Consider the following 14,154-nt stretch of genomic DNA (forward strand, 5'->3'; position numbering starts at 1 on the left):
ATGACTAGCATTGAAGATACTGCCAAAAGCCCTTAACAAATTCACAAGCAGAGAATAGATGATGTCAAATAGATGAAGCTACTTCTGTACATTTTTCACATACTGAAATGTAGCCATTGCTACTTTGATGTTTATAGGATGTTGCATTTTAGCCAAACACAGTCATGATTCATGTGCTTGCGAGTTCATGTGCGTTTATTTGCCCTTCTCATAGAGCCCAGTTAGACAGATGTCAAAATGCAATACGTCTAAAGCGGCCAAAAGTGTTATATCACTTTGCCCTCATGCAAGTAAACCCATAGCATATTGAATGTAAACACATTGATTTGGAGGCGGGATGTGTATATATATATATATATATATATATATATATATATATCCACACACACACACACATCCCACCTCCAAGTATAAATTTCTGTCATGACAACTCTCGGAGGGGTTGGCATGGTAATGTACATGACAATGTTAATGTGCTTGGCGGAATACATCTGCTATGCTGCTTCTGCTGTTGCAGAGCAAGTAGCGAGACTTGCTACTGCCAATACATCCACAACATGCTGCTGTGAGCGTGTAAGAAATATTGCTGCTACACATATAACATATATGAATAACCCCCATATAGCATAACATGAATCACCGCATAGCAGATCTATAGAGGTGGAGCTGGGGAAGGTGGAGGGTTTCTAAAGGTTTCTGAGTGATTCTGATTCTGAAGTGTGCTGCAACTGCTACAGCAAGCACTAGTCATATGTTTAAGTGTTGAGCAGCGGGCTCATTGGCTACTGATACAAGAGAGAACCAGTCAGCCAACTCAGATTGAGTTAGACCTATCGGACTGCACCATCTAGAGTTTCATGCCAGAACTTTGTTTATAATTGTGTTATTTGATAAAAAGTTGCAACTTTTACTATAAAGAACCTTTTTGTGCAATGGAGATGTCCCATTGATGTTAATATAGGTTCTTCTTGGAACCATAGATGCCAATAAAGAACCTTTTTTAGGAACTTCATCTGGTTTCATTCCAACCACATGTAAGCCAACTTCTCTAAACCTTACAGGATGTCTCACAGGACCAGAAGATGTCACGTCCTCTTACTGGGGTCCTGGGAACTGTGGAAAATCACCAGGAGTGCTTCTTACGTCCTCGGCGCATTCCTGCCTTCCTCACAAACACACACACTCACTCACTCACAGACACATACAGTATGACCACACGCATACTGGGGAGAAGAAAGCTACCTGCCAGCGAAGCCCCTTTATCTTGCACGTGTCTGTTAACGACAAGAAGCTGGCAGATAGGAGAGCTTCACAGGCAGGGTAGCAAGTGACAGGCTCCTAGCACAGCCTTGTATGGAAGTGGCTGAGAGAGAAGAGAATGATAAGCAACAACCCAACTATGCTGTCCATGTTTAGAGGCACTCACCAGGCCCACCAGGCCAGAAACAATTGCCTGTTTCTGTTAAATTTAGACAGGTTATCGGCCACTGCTCCTTTCCCTAGACAGTCTCTCACAGCACCACAGGGAATACGGAGAGGAGTCCATAGGATTGGCTGCTTCAGGGATCTCTAGGTAGGCAATGTTCCATTAAAAGCCATTGTTTTATTGGATGAATAACTTGGATGGTTTAATGACTGTTAAAGTGACATCATTTTCATTAATGAAGAAGCTTTTCTGTTTTGGCATCAGTTGCAGTGGGATCATGGTTTATTTTGATTGTTGCTGTGTGAAATGTTCTAAATTATGCAACTTCATTAAGGAAACAACTGATTTAATAACAAAAAGGTAGGGGTTGGTTTTTTTGTATGAAGGAATAATTTGGAAAAAATCAATTATGCCGCATAATTTTTGCTTGTTACAGTACTTGTAGACAGTCCAACTTAACACTCGCCAAGCGTTAAATGAGAGTAAAAACTGGCTTTGGCAAGTAGATAAAATGTTACTCGCCAACTGGCCCACAACTTTATTTGGAACTGGAATATAATGCATGGTTTGACTTTTAATGAGTTTTAGTTCATTGGAAAATTTACCATCAGAGGTTTATGAGGGATGCCTACAGTGAAGTGTCTTTATTCAGAACTGCATGTAGTGACACTGTCCTCACATTAATCTTCCAAAACAAAGAGGAATAAAATTGCAATGTGTCTTTAAGAGATGTAGTTTTACCTTTTTTTTTCTTTTTTTTACTAAACTTTATCTTAGCGAACCAATGAGAAAAGCTATAAGGACAATTATAATTTTAATATGTACATTTAATAAATTAATAAATTAAAAATTATCATAAATCATAAATTAATTCATGGCTGATAGATTTTCTCAGTTTACTTGCTACTGGCACCATTTGTGGCAAAAAGAAAAAAGAAAAAAAAAGACACTGCTTGGAAGTATTATTATTATTACAGTGGCAATGTTTTACGGTGTGATTTGAACTTTGAAATTAATTTCAGCTGACTTTGATTTTAAGAACCTGTGAGCTACATATAACATTATAGGAAACAGTAAATGATACCTATTAACCCACTTAGCCAAGACAAACAAGAGAGTGAGAAAGAGAAACAGCATGATGCAGTATCATCCCAGCTGATGTATAGATTCAAAACATTTCCACCAAAACTTACCCAGATGCAAGTTCTACCAAATCTTTCAGCCTAGAAAACTGCTACACTCCTACTCCTCAGGTCATAACCGCCTCATGTCAGTGAGGTGAGAGAGTTTGGAACAGTCTAGCTGTTCCATGACATGACTACAGTACATCAACTGACTGCCCATGAGCAAGTGACAACATGCTGTTGTTTATTTATTTATTTGTTATACGGTGGAGAGATTTTGTTAGCCAGGTCAAGCATGAGAGGCAAGCACAAATAGTCATCTTACAGAGGGAATAATACAACGGTGAGCTCACTCCGTCTCAGGGCCTCCCCTCCATGTCTCACAGCACAACAGCAAAAGCCTCAAGATGTAAAGTTCACAGCAAGCTGCATTCAGACATTTTGTGTTTGCTTCTGCATAAATCCACATCTTGAGATTAAGGCTGAAAAACAGAGTGAAATGTAGAGTAATCATTTTTATGATATCCTAACATGTAATGAATTGTTCTATTTAGGTAGCTTTAATATAAAATTGATTCATGTGACACATACATAGTTTTGGAGGTCACAGAAGTCAAATTTCCAAGAGTCACTGTGTATTAATCCAACACATTCTCTTTGCTTCTCGTCTGTTGCATGTGTGCATTTGGCCATTATGTAATCATAAGTCAAGCCACAGAACCAATTACACACAGACCGTGTATGAGTATGCAAGACAGTCTCTATACTGTATGCATGCATAAATTAGCATCTCCACTGATTTGCGCCTGCATTGTTTCCGTCTAGCGAGCCATCGGCAAGACACAACAAGAAACATGATTCAAATTAATGGAGGCCCTTCAGGTTATATTGGTCTAACGCAGGGAGACACATCACGACAGAGATCACGTCATTGGCAAATGTGACCTGGCATGCCATAACAATGACTCAAGATAGGGCACAAAAGTGTCTTTTCTGCAGTTGCAGTTCTATGACACAAACACAGACAGGGAGCTGAATGACACAGCTCTGTAGTGATAAATTTCTGTTGAATGTTAACTACAGCACATCCATCTTCTAAATAAATATTACAGCACTGAAAATCCTGCATAATCATGATAAATATCCATCAACCTAATGGTCATATTATAGCCATTTAATTTGAGCATATATGATCAACTGGAAGAATGACAAAGTATTGTATAACATGTACATGCATGTTTTTATATTTTACATTTTAATTTTAATTTTGGTTGTATGGTTTTCATTATTTTTATTACAGTTTTAGTTATATTTATTTACATGAAGTTAAACTTGGACAATGAGAAATGTTGCCTGAAATACATATATTTGAAATACACCTTGGCTATTTAAACACTGTGCGGTGTTAAATATAAATGAAAAAATAAAAAATTTTGAGCCAACTTAAAATTTTAAGGCAACCAGCTTCAGCAGATTTTTGAGTTTTCTCAACTTGTCTTTATACAACAAAAATTTGAGAATCTCCCACAAAAGTTGAGCAAACTCAAAAATCAGCTGAAGCTGGTTGCCTTAAAATTTTAAGTTGGCTAAACTTTTCTTTTCTTTTTTTTACAGTGTGTGTTGGTCAAATGGCTTTCCAAAAGTGCTGACGTTTTTCGTTTGTTGTATCGCTCCTCCAATGTACGTGTTCATGGCGTCGGAGTCAATGCGGAGTCAATGCGGAGCAGGGAGCGAAATTGCTTCCAGCGAGGAAGCTTTATTTTGAAAGTCGAGGCATCGGCGTTTTCTCTCGTGAACGGAACCAGAGTTGCAGGATTTTCCTTGCAGTGTATCGTTCCTTGGCGATAGTCGCCAAAACACTGTAATAATCCCTTAGAGACTACCCAGAACACCTTAGCTATCTCCTAACAACCGCCCAGAAGACCTTAGCAACGCCTTAGCAACCATCCACAATACCTGGATTGCGACGACCTACTAATCACTCTTTTCACAGATCTTGAGAAAATGTGAAACATAATGTAAGCTATGTAATAGCCTTAGGCCTATATAAAATGTAATTAGCCTATACAATTTTTTTTTAGTTTTTTTTAAAAATTATTATTATTATTTTGCCTGATTAATGTTGAGTCTAATTATTCAGGATTAATGTTAATCAGTAATTTTGCCTTAAACATGCCTCTGAAAATCACCACATCAAGGGGGACAAATGTTGCTTTTTAATGGACAAATTTCTGGCACTTATCTTGCATCACGGATAGAGTATCGAGTTGTATGTGCTCTCGGTGTCAGTGTTATCAGCTCTTGAGGGTCTGGCACGAAGCACAGCCTCTCCTCCTCCGGTCAGACATGCGAATCCGTACGGAAAGCGGAAAATGTGCTTGCAGCACTTAGGAAAAGTAGCCTACAACTCTCCGCCGCACACTCTGCCAGCGCAGCTCTGAGTGAATCGCGTGTCTCACACACAGCTCTCGTTACTGGAGTGGTTAAGCTCCTGGAGGATGAGAGTGAACGGTCGCGGTACTTTGCAAACGAGCGCTGCCGGTAAACGGTACGGTTGACTGAGGTTGTTTTTGCCGGAATCTCAGAGCGTCACTACCACAGCTTTATCTACATGTGGCGGCTTTCACATCAACGCAGCATTTCTCTTTAAAAGGTAAATTTATGTACTTGGGCTTATTATGTTTCATGCTGTCTGCAGTTAAATGTAAATAGCTAGTGGATGTGTTTATGTGCTATATTATAGTATTATGGGTCAAAAGGGAGAGTTTAAATTCATGGAAATGCGTTTTCTTTTTCATTTAATCTAGCACACAGATTAATCATCTTTGAGAGGCAAATGTCTAAGTTCAAAAGCAGTTCAGCAAATCTTTTGCTTGTTTCTATTCAGAAATACTTCTCTGCCTGCACAAATCTATTGTTCATTTATGTAATCATGTTGGTTATTTACGAAATAAATGTAATAGCCATCCTAAAATGCTGTATTGGTTTAAAATGGTTACACATCCTGGCAAAGCTGGTGTTCAGCTGGTTTAGCTGGTGTCCCAGTCTGACCAGCTGAAAAGTGCACAGATCAAGCCAACACACCAGCCTGACCTACTAAAACCAACACACCATCTTAGGCTGGATTTTTTTCCACAGTAGGGTGATTATGAGAGACAGTTTAATTTGCATATAATAAAAAATGCTTTGAATTTGAATTTTTGATTTTATTTATTTATTGAGTTTCTGTTTGATGCGAAACAGCTGTTGAGTGAGTGAATGTGTGTCTGGCTAATACTGGTGTGCTGTTACATCACATCTGCTTGTCTAAAAAAGCATTCAGTCATTTAAGATATGGTCACTCGTCCAAGTATCTTAACCAGCTTATCAACTTTAAAATAAATAAATAAATAAACAGACACTCCTCTGCCTCTTATATTTTAATTGAACAATTTCAGGCAAAATTGACCAATTGTTTTGAATGTTTCTTCTCCACCAAAGAAAATAGTTCAATCAAGCTTTGGCATCACCAAGCAGCTCGCAGTCTAAAAAAACGGGCTGGAAAAGTGTATATGTGTGGACCTCCCCCACTCAACACTTTCTGCAGTCACTCTTGGCTAACTCCACTCCAGGTTTTCCATTTCCTCACTGTGTTTTCCCCATTCTGAATGACTGTGGAGTGAGGTAAAACACTGATGCTCTGACTTTCAAAAAACAATCCTCGCTCCAGGCAAGCTCTGCTTACACTCAGCACCGTTCACATACTCAGGTCCGGAATGCCGTGAACACAGACGAGCTTGTATACAAATGTTACAACTTCCCATTGCTGTCACTGTAAACTGTAAATATTAGCTCTTTCAGAAAATTGCTTAACCATTTAATTTACTTAACCAATGTTCCGATCAACCATCTTAGTGTTGTATCATTCATAAAAATTCACCTCAATTTTTATGTTCTCACAGGGTACGGGAGAGCAGGAACAAAATACCTCACTGGGAACATGGGCCAATCTGGGACTTCATCCTGTTTTTCTCTCGCTCTAAAACTCAGCATCTTCCTCTTAGTTTTCTCTTTTGAGCTCACGCCAGCCACTGCGGGCAGCTCCAAATCAAGCTTAGATGTAGATACTTCTCCTAACGAAAACTCTTCACACGAGACATGTGGTGGTAGTTTTGAGTGCAAAGAGGGAGTGATCCTGCCAATTTGGACGCCGGAGAACCCCTCCTTTGGGGATAAGCTGGCCAGAGCCACTGTGTACTTTGTCGGTTTGTTCTACATGTTCCTGGGGGTATCCATCGTTGCAGACCGCTTTATGGCTTCCATTGAGGTCATCACATCCCAGGAGAAAGAGATCACCATCAAGAAGCCTAATGGGGAAACCACAACCACTACTGTTCGTATTTGGAATGAAACTGTCTCGAATCTTACACTCATGGCTCTGGGTTCCTCAGCCCCTGAGATTCTGCTCTCCGTGGTTGAAGTATGTGGGCACAACTTTAACGCAGGCGAGCTGGGCCCAAACACCATTGTTGGAAGCGCAGCTTTTAATATGTTTGTCATCATCGGTCTCTGTGTCTCTGTGATACCAGAAGGAGAGCATCGGAAGGTCAAGCACCTTCGGGTGTTCTTTGTCACTGCCACTTGGAGTATATTTGCATATACGTGGCTTTATCTGATCTTGGCAGTGATTTCCCCAGGTATCGTGGAAGTCTGGGAGGGACTCCTTACTCTCTTCTTCTTTCCGATTTGTGTCATATTTGCTTGGGTTGCAGACCGCAGACTTTTATTCTACAAGTACGTGTACAAACGTTACAGAGTCGGAAAACAAAGGGGAATTATCATTGAGACTGAAGGTGAGCCGGAGCACCAGTCAAAGGCAGATATCGAAATGGACGGCGGGATGCTTAACTCTCACGGCGAGGAATTCTTTGATGGCATGGTGGATACTGAAGATAAAGACACAGACGAGGATGAGGGAAGAAGAGAAATGGCCAGGATTTTGAAGGAAATGAAACAGAAACATCCAGAGAAAGAGATGGAGCAGCTGGTTGAGCTCGCCAACTACCACGTCCTCAGCCAGCAACAGAAGAGTCGTGCGTTCTATCGCTGCCAGGCCACTAGACTTATGACTGGTGCGGGTAACATTCTAAAAAAGCATGCTGCAGACCAAGCCAGAAAAGCACTTGGCAACCATGAACTTCGATCAGAAGTCTCCGATAATGATATTTCCTCCAAGATCTTCTTTGACCCTGGCACATATCAGTGTCTTGAGAACTGTGGGACTGTGGCTTTGAATGTGGTACGACGCGGCGGTGACTTAACTACTACTGTGTCGGTGGAGTACCGCACTGAGGACGGTACTGCCAACGCAGGATCTGATTACCAGTTCACCGAGGGTGTTATAGTCTTCAAACCAGGTGAGACCGAAAAGGAGATAAGAGTGGACATCATCGACGATGACATTTTTGAAGAAGACGAGCACTTCCTGGTTCATCTTAGCAACGTCAAGGTCATTTCTGAAGGAACTGACAATGGGAATGCAGGGGCCAATCATGTGGACACATTAGCTAGCCTTGGCCTTCCTTCAACAGCTATTGTGACTATCTTTGATGATGACCATGCTGGCATCTTCACATTTGAGGAACCAGTGGTTCATATCAGTGAAAGCATTGGCATGATGGAGGTGAAGGTGGCACGTACCTCTGGAGCCCGTGGAGTAGTGGTAATCCCTTATAAAACCATTGAAGGCACAGCAAAAGGTGGTGGAGAGGACTTTGAAGACACCCATGGAGTCTTGGAGTTCCAGAATGATGAGATTTCGTAAGTGTATTTTTATTTTTTTATTTTAGCTATTCAGTCAGAATCGGTTGCATTGTGGTGCAAAAATGACAAACTGAATAAACTATGGCAGATTTTGAATTCACAATTCAAAGGGAAATCAGCATTATCTTGTATAGTAGAAAACCCTAATTCAGCAATAAGGATGGCCCGCTTGCACGGTTCTGATGTGAGAGTTTTGGGCTGGTTACTTGTCATATTAGAGCAGTGTTATAGCTTACATTTTTAATGGTGTAAATGCCTTTTATGGCATTTTGTAAACAGTTTGTTTTCTATGTATAGTTGTAAATTCTGCTTGTCAGATTTTTAAACCTCACCTATGCTGATGATAATTTTTTCTCTGTATATTTATAACTCTAGAATTTACAGATGATATTACAAATTTCCTTTGTAAAGAAAACTTAACATTTGATTGGCAAATGTTAAAATATAAATAACAATATATTCTTAATAATTGTAAATAAATCTTAAAGAATTTGAAAAGAATACATTAAATGTATTACAGAATTCGGTCACACTTTATATTAGGTGGCCTTAACTACTATGTACTTACATCAAAAAATAAGTACAATGTACTTATTGTGGTCATATTGTATTGCAACACACTTTTGCTGCTATTGAGGTGGGATACGGGTAAAGTTAGGGACAGATTTGGTGGTATGGGTAGGTTTAAGGGCGGGTTATGGTGTAAGGGATGGGTCAACAGTGTAATTATGAATGTAATTACAGAAATTAATTACAGATGTAACTACATATAGGTATTTTAAAAAATATAAGTACAATGTAAGAAGATGTATGTACACAATAAGTGCATTGTATCAAATTATTAATTTAAATGTAAGTACATTGTATTTAAGGCCACCTAATATAAAGTGGGACCCAGAATTCTAATGTAAATGTTACATTTAAATGTATACAAATAAATTATATATACATGTAATGTGATATATAATGTGTCAAAAATGTGGGCGATACAAGTAGAAATCTGAACCACTGGCCTGACCAGGCATGCAGAAAAAAATCCTTACTGTTGAGCTCTACTAACTGTGTAATCAAAAATGATACATTCATCAAAGTCTCCAAGTCAGCCAGTTGATTTTATCTCTTAAATCTTTGTCTTTATTTCCCATACAATGTGTTTTACCCCATTGATGTCTGTTTGCTGTAAGTTTTTTTTTCTGACTCATTTTCCTTTGCAGCTTTCCTGTTTGTTTTCACTCTTTCATTTCCCCACTAGCTTTGCTCACTATTATGTTTCCATTTTGCGCAGTTTATTTCAGAATCTGGTACTTCTAGATTTCCCAGTTCTCCTTAAATCATGGCTTTTATCAGACATTTTTGTACCCATGTGAAAAAGTGTGAATTATGGAAGTGAAGTGATATGGTCAGTTTTACTTTATGTCATTATATCATCAATACGTCATTGCAGTAGCATGCATTTTCACCTCATATTTAAAGTGGCATGCAAAACTACTTAGCATGGATCAAAAGAGAGAAAGAGATACCTTTATTGCTCGAGGTGATTAAGTTCCTCAAATAACAGACCTTTGACACACAATAAAGGCTTTGATAAATGTGGTCCTTGAATCTGAACTGAATGAAAAAGCATCTGGTTTGGAGTGAATGAGTTAAGTAGAAGCTTTCCACAAGTCAGATCTGCTTAATCTGTGTAAAGTCATGTCTCGGACTTCCAGAACTGCTCATTTGGATGACTAATTACATTTCCATAACCGTTGCAATGCTCGGCTTGAGCTTGAGCTCCAGCGCTAGGACTTCTGGCAGGGAACAGGCTCTCCTCACCCATCTCCTCTTCTGGCACTCCGCCTCAGATCATTTATTGGTATGATCACATACTTGACAAGGTGGCCTGAACCCCAGATATTTTCCATGACAGGGAGGATATAATGATAACAGATTTACACAGTCGAAGATAAACAGCTCTGAATTTGTCCCAAGATCTTGAAATGGAAAAGCTCCCTTGCTTGTGCTTATTTTAAGCTGATTAATGGGAGGACATGCACAAATGTAAACAGAGGTAAACGCATTGCTTTGAAGTAAGCAACCTACACCATGCTGATCTGGCTATGCCTACAGATTAAGCTCCATATATGGACAGGTCTTGAATCTGGACCCTGGATCCTATTTGGAGACAACTGTTGGTGGTGCATGTTTTATATGGTGCTACTTCAAATCAGTGTCCTTTACTCATTATTTAGATTGAATCAACCATTTGGATTCCTTGGTAAAAGGAAGGTCTGGTAAGAAAACAGGTTTGGATTTGGTGGTTCAGATAGATGAAAAACGGCATTCCATATTGAAAACATAGAGATCGAATTTTAGATTAGACACTTAAGGATATCAATAAAAAAGCTAGATGTATCTTGTGAGGACACTTAGAAATCACAAAGGTGGTGGTTAATTTAAAACAGTTTCTTTTTCTGTCTCTTGTCAATTCTCACGTTCTTTTTGATTATTATATGAGTAAATCTACAACTGGACTCTGATCAAATGGACAAAAACTGGTCCTAAAATACTCAATTTATACACTATAAGCTCTAAACACTAGTTTGAACTTGGATCCCTGTTATTATCATTGTATTATCATTATCATTGGTATTATCATTGAGTGTTTCATCCTTATGGGGGGCTGTCAAAGACACGAGCAAACCGCCTGTACCCTCTTAGGGATTTGTCATGCTGAGTAATGAATATGTTTTTAATGAGCAAGTAAGTTTAAATGTTTTTAATGAGCAAGTTTTAAATCTCAATCTTGCTGCAGTCCTCATTTATTTGCACAGTGAGGATTCTTGGACATTTTCCTCAATACACAGAATAACAAGCAAGTATGAGTGTGTTACCGATGATCCTAAAGAGAAAGAATGAAATTTAGACATGGGAAAGGTGGGGGGGGGGCAGACAGACAAAGAACACAGAAATAGTATGTTAGGCATGTTTATATTGGCTTAAGTAAGACTGGACCTCACACAAACACTGTACATGGAGGGGACAAAGTCTCAAGAGGGGTGGGAATTTCCATCAGTAGTAGCTGGAAAATTCCATATAGTAGGGATTACACAATTAATTCAGCAATGCCAAATAACATTTTGCTTTATTCACAGGAAAAGCCTATTTTCATGTCTAGTTTTCTGATTGGTTAAAAAAGTCTTTAATTGGTCTATTTTATTTCATTTCATGTCACAAAGATGGGTATGATATCTCAGGACTATTTCTACACTATTTCTACACTGTAAAAAAAAAAGTTGAGCCAACTTAAAATTTTAAGGCAACAAACTTCAGCAGATTTTTGAGTTTTCTCAACTTGTTGTTTTAAGTTTATACAACAACAATTTGAGAATCTCCCACAAAAACAAGTTGAGCAAACTCAAAAATCTGCTGAAGCTGGTAAAAAATGTTTTTTTTAAGTTCGCTCAACTTTTTTTGTTTTTACAGTGTATGATATCTGTCAGGTAGTAGGAATATTTCAAGTTTGGCCTTTCATAAAAATGCTTACAGCACCTTTAGTCTAATTAATCTAACAGTCAAAAGCTTAGTTAGGGTCTTCAGTAAGACACTGCGACGTGACCTTTGTTATAAGGACACACTATGTCCACGTGCCAGAATTCGTGCCTCTGCCCATGGCTGATTAGATGACTCGTTCAGTGGTCATGTGACACTAACAGTGAACCTTGGGCAGTGCATCTCTACATGAGCACTCTGAAACAAAGATGAGTTAAGGACGAAGGGAGTTCTTTTTCTTTTGTTCAATTAACTTAATAAAAGTGACGTGACGTGGTAAACGATATTCGGAATGTTGTCCCAATGAGAATAGATTAGATAAACACTCAGTTTACAAATTCAAATTGATTGCATGTCATGTGCAATTGCGTTGCATTAGCTCATTTTAGTTCACTAAATTAACAAGCGGCAAAAATCGTTTTTTGAGACTTGGTTTCTCTCTTTTCATTGGTCAAGAACTATGTCCTGATTCTGCAGGAGAAGGAAAGATGCTCCCGGGTTTATCGTTATGTTTTTGGAGCGTGTTTTTTCCCCCTAGTTGAGGAGGAGAGGGCCTTCTGTCGCCACAGTGCTCTGCCAGCTCAGAGCTGCCCAGACAAACATGCTGTCAGTTGATTTCATGTGACTCGCTGCACAAGGCAAAGATAGAGTCAGCAGCAGTGCACCATTAAATCACTGCTCCCATCTCTGCTGGGAATATTAATCATATTAGGTAGCCCCTCTTGGCCAGTTATTATCTTACGATCATCTATGACTAATTTCCAGAGGTTTATGTGCCTTCTGAATGCTAGTAGCTTTGTGTTGTATGTGTGTTTTCCAAATTTTTATTAAGGGATCAGCCTTTTTCTGAAACCACTTGATGATAGTTTTACAATGAAGTCTGTTAAGTATGTGGCTCTTGGCGAAGTACAGAGGTCGGTTATGTAGCTTTACATAACATGATTATGCATGGCATTAATGCATTAATTGTTAAAGACACCATATTGGCACGAATGTTCTTCCTCTTAAGGCAGGTCATGAAAATTTTATTAAATATGGAAAATGTGCTTTTTTTGGTTCGGTGACATGAATCAGCAGTTGGCTCACAGAGAGCCAGTCACCGTCAGAATAACCCTCGGTGTCCCTCGAAGGCGAGTTTGTTCTTAAAGAATCTTGGTGAATCTCTTAGCATTACTTCTGCCTGCTTAATTTAGTTTATTCATTCATGATGAAAACTGAATACACTGAGTGATGGAAATTGTTTAGAGGAAAGTACTGAACGTACTATGTGTCTGTTTACAAAGCATCACTGAAGCACTCTAAATTATTATTTTTTTTTAACCACTTTGCATTCATTTAGTATTTGACAGGGGTTTTTTTTGCTAAAAATGTATCTAAAATATCTAGCAGGACTGGGTGATATACATACAATTTGATATTTTTACAAATTTTGACAATAATCTCAATATGTTTGCATTTGCTCTAGAATAAGGTGAATTTCTTTTGACTGAAATAAATAAATGAAAAAATGAAACATAACACACAGTTACAAAAATGTAGACCTAGTGACCACTTACTTCTTTTTATTAAATTAACGCATTGGAAATGTAATGCAAAATGAGTGCAAAAAAGTGCAATCTGATTTAGCTTTTAATTTGATCTAATATAGCATATTTTTTTATTTATTTGTTTTCCACAACATTTAGAATTTAACATAGAATTTACTACAAAAATATACACTTAAGCATATAAACCTCGGAATTGATAGTAGACGTATAGCAGCCAGGCCACAGTATATCACTTTATCACAATTCCCTTTCACGTGTAAGATAACAGATATGGTGCTTAAAATTAGAGCTGTGGAAAATCTCTGCAGAATTTCTCACTCAGAAATGGAAGAGAATGTAAACAGTTATCGGCCTGCATTCATTCAGCTATGTTGTGGTCAGCATAGAAAAAGTTTTGGGACTGAAAACGATTTTCCTGACAGGTTATGGTTCAATTATTTTAAGTCAGTCCATCTTTCAACAAGAAAAATGAATGCAAGAAGTTCCACACATACTTTTAACCTACTCTCCCTCTCTCTCTCTCTCTTTCTTCCGTCTCTCTGTCCTCTTACTGTAATGTTCTCCTCTTTTTGCCCCATGCTTATTTTGAACACTTGCATAAACTCCATGATGTATTTTCCATGACCTCAGTCTAATGGCAACACAAGGGCAGGCAGGAAGATGGGAAATATCCTCCTACAAACCATGGAAAAATGGATCGCAATGACAGACAGAGATGTTTTCT

At 38.6% G+C, this 14,154-nt stretch overlaps 1 protein-coding gene across 5 annotated transcripts in view; it reads left to right on the top strand.

Moving 5' to 3' along the window:
• The first annotated feature begins 1,413 nt into the window (after positions 1 to 1,413).
• slc8a1a (solute carrier family 8 member 1a) overlaps positions 1,414 to 14,154 on the top strand; it is a 44,273-nt gene continuing 31,532 nt past the window's right edge. For 3 of the 5 annotated variants that reach the window (XM_058790538.1, XM_058790540.1, XM_058790541.1), the window contains exons 1-2: positions 1,414 to 1,573; positions 6,492 to 8,349. In XM_058790538.1, the coding sequence (XP_058646521.1) occupies positions 6,530 to 8,349 (1,820 nt within the window). In that variant the 5' untranslated portion in view covers positions 1,414 to 1,573; positions 6,492 to 6,529. Of the gene's footprint in view, positions 1,574 to 4,888; positions 5,204 to 6,491; positions 8,350 to 14,154 lie in introns of those variants that run through there. The other 2 variants (XM_058790539.1, XM_058790542.1) reach the window with 2 other exon arrangements.

Source organism: Onychostoma macrolepis, chromosome 11 (assembly GCF_012432095.1).
Source record: "Onychostoma macrolepis isolate SWU-2019 chromosome 11, ASM1243209v1, whole genome shotgun sequence".
NCBI lineage: Eukaryota > Metazoa > Chordata > Actinopteri > Cypriniformes > Cyprinidae > Onychostoma > Onychostoma macrolepis.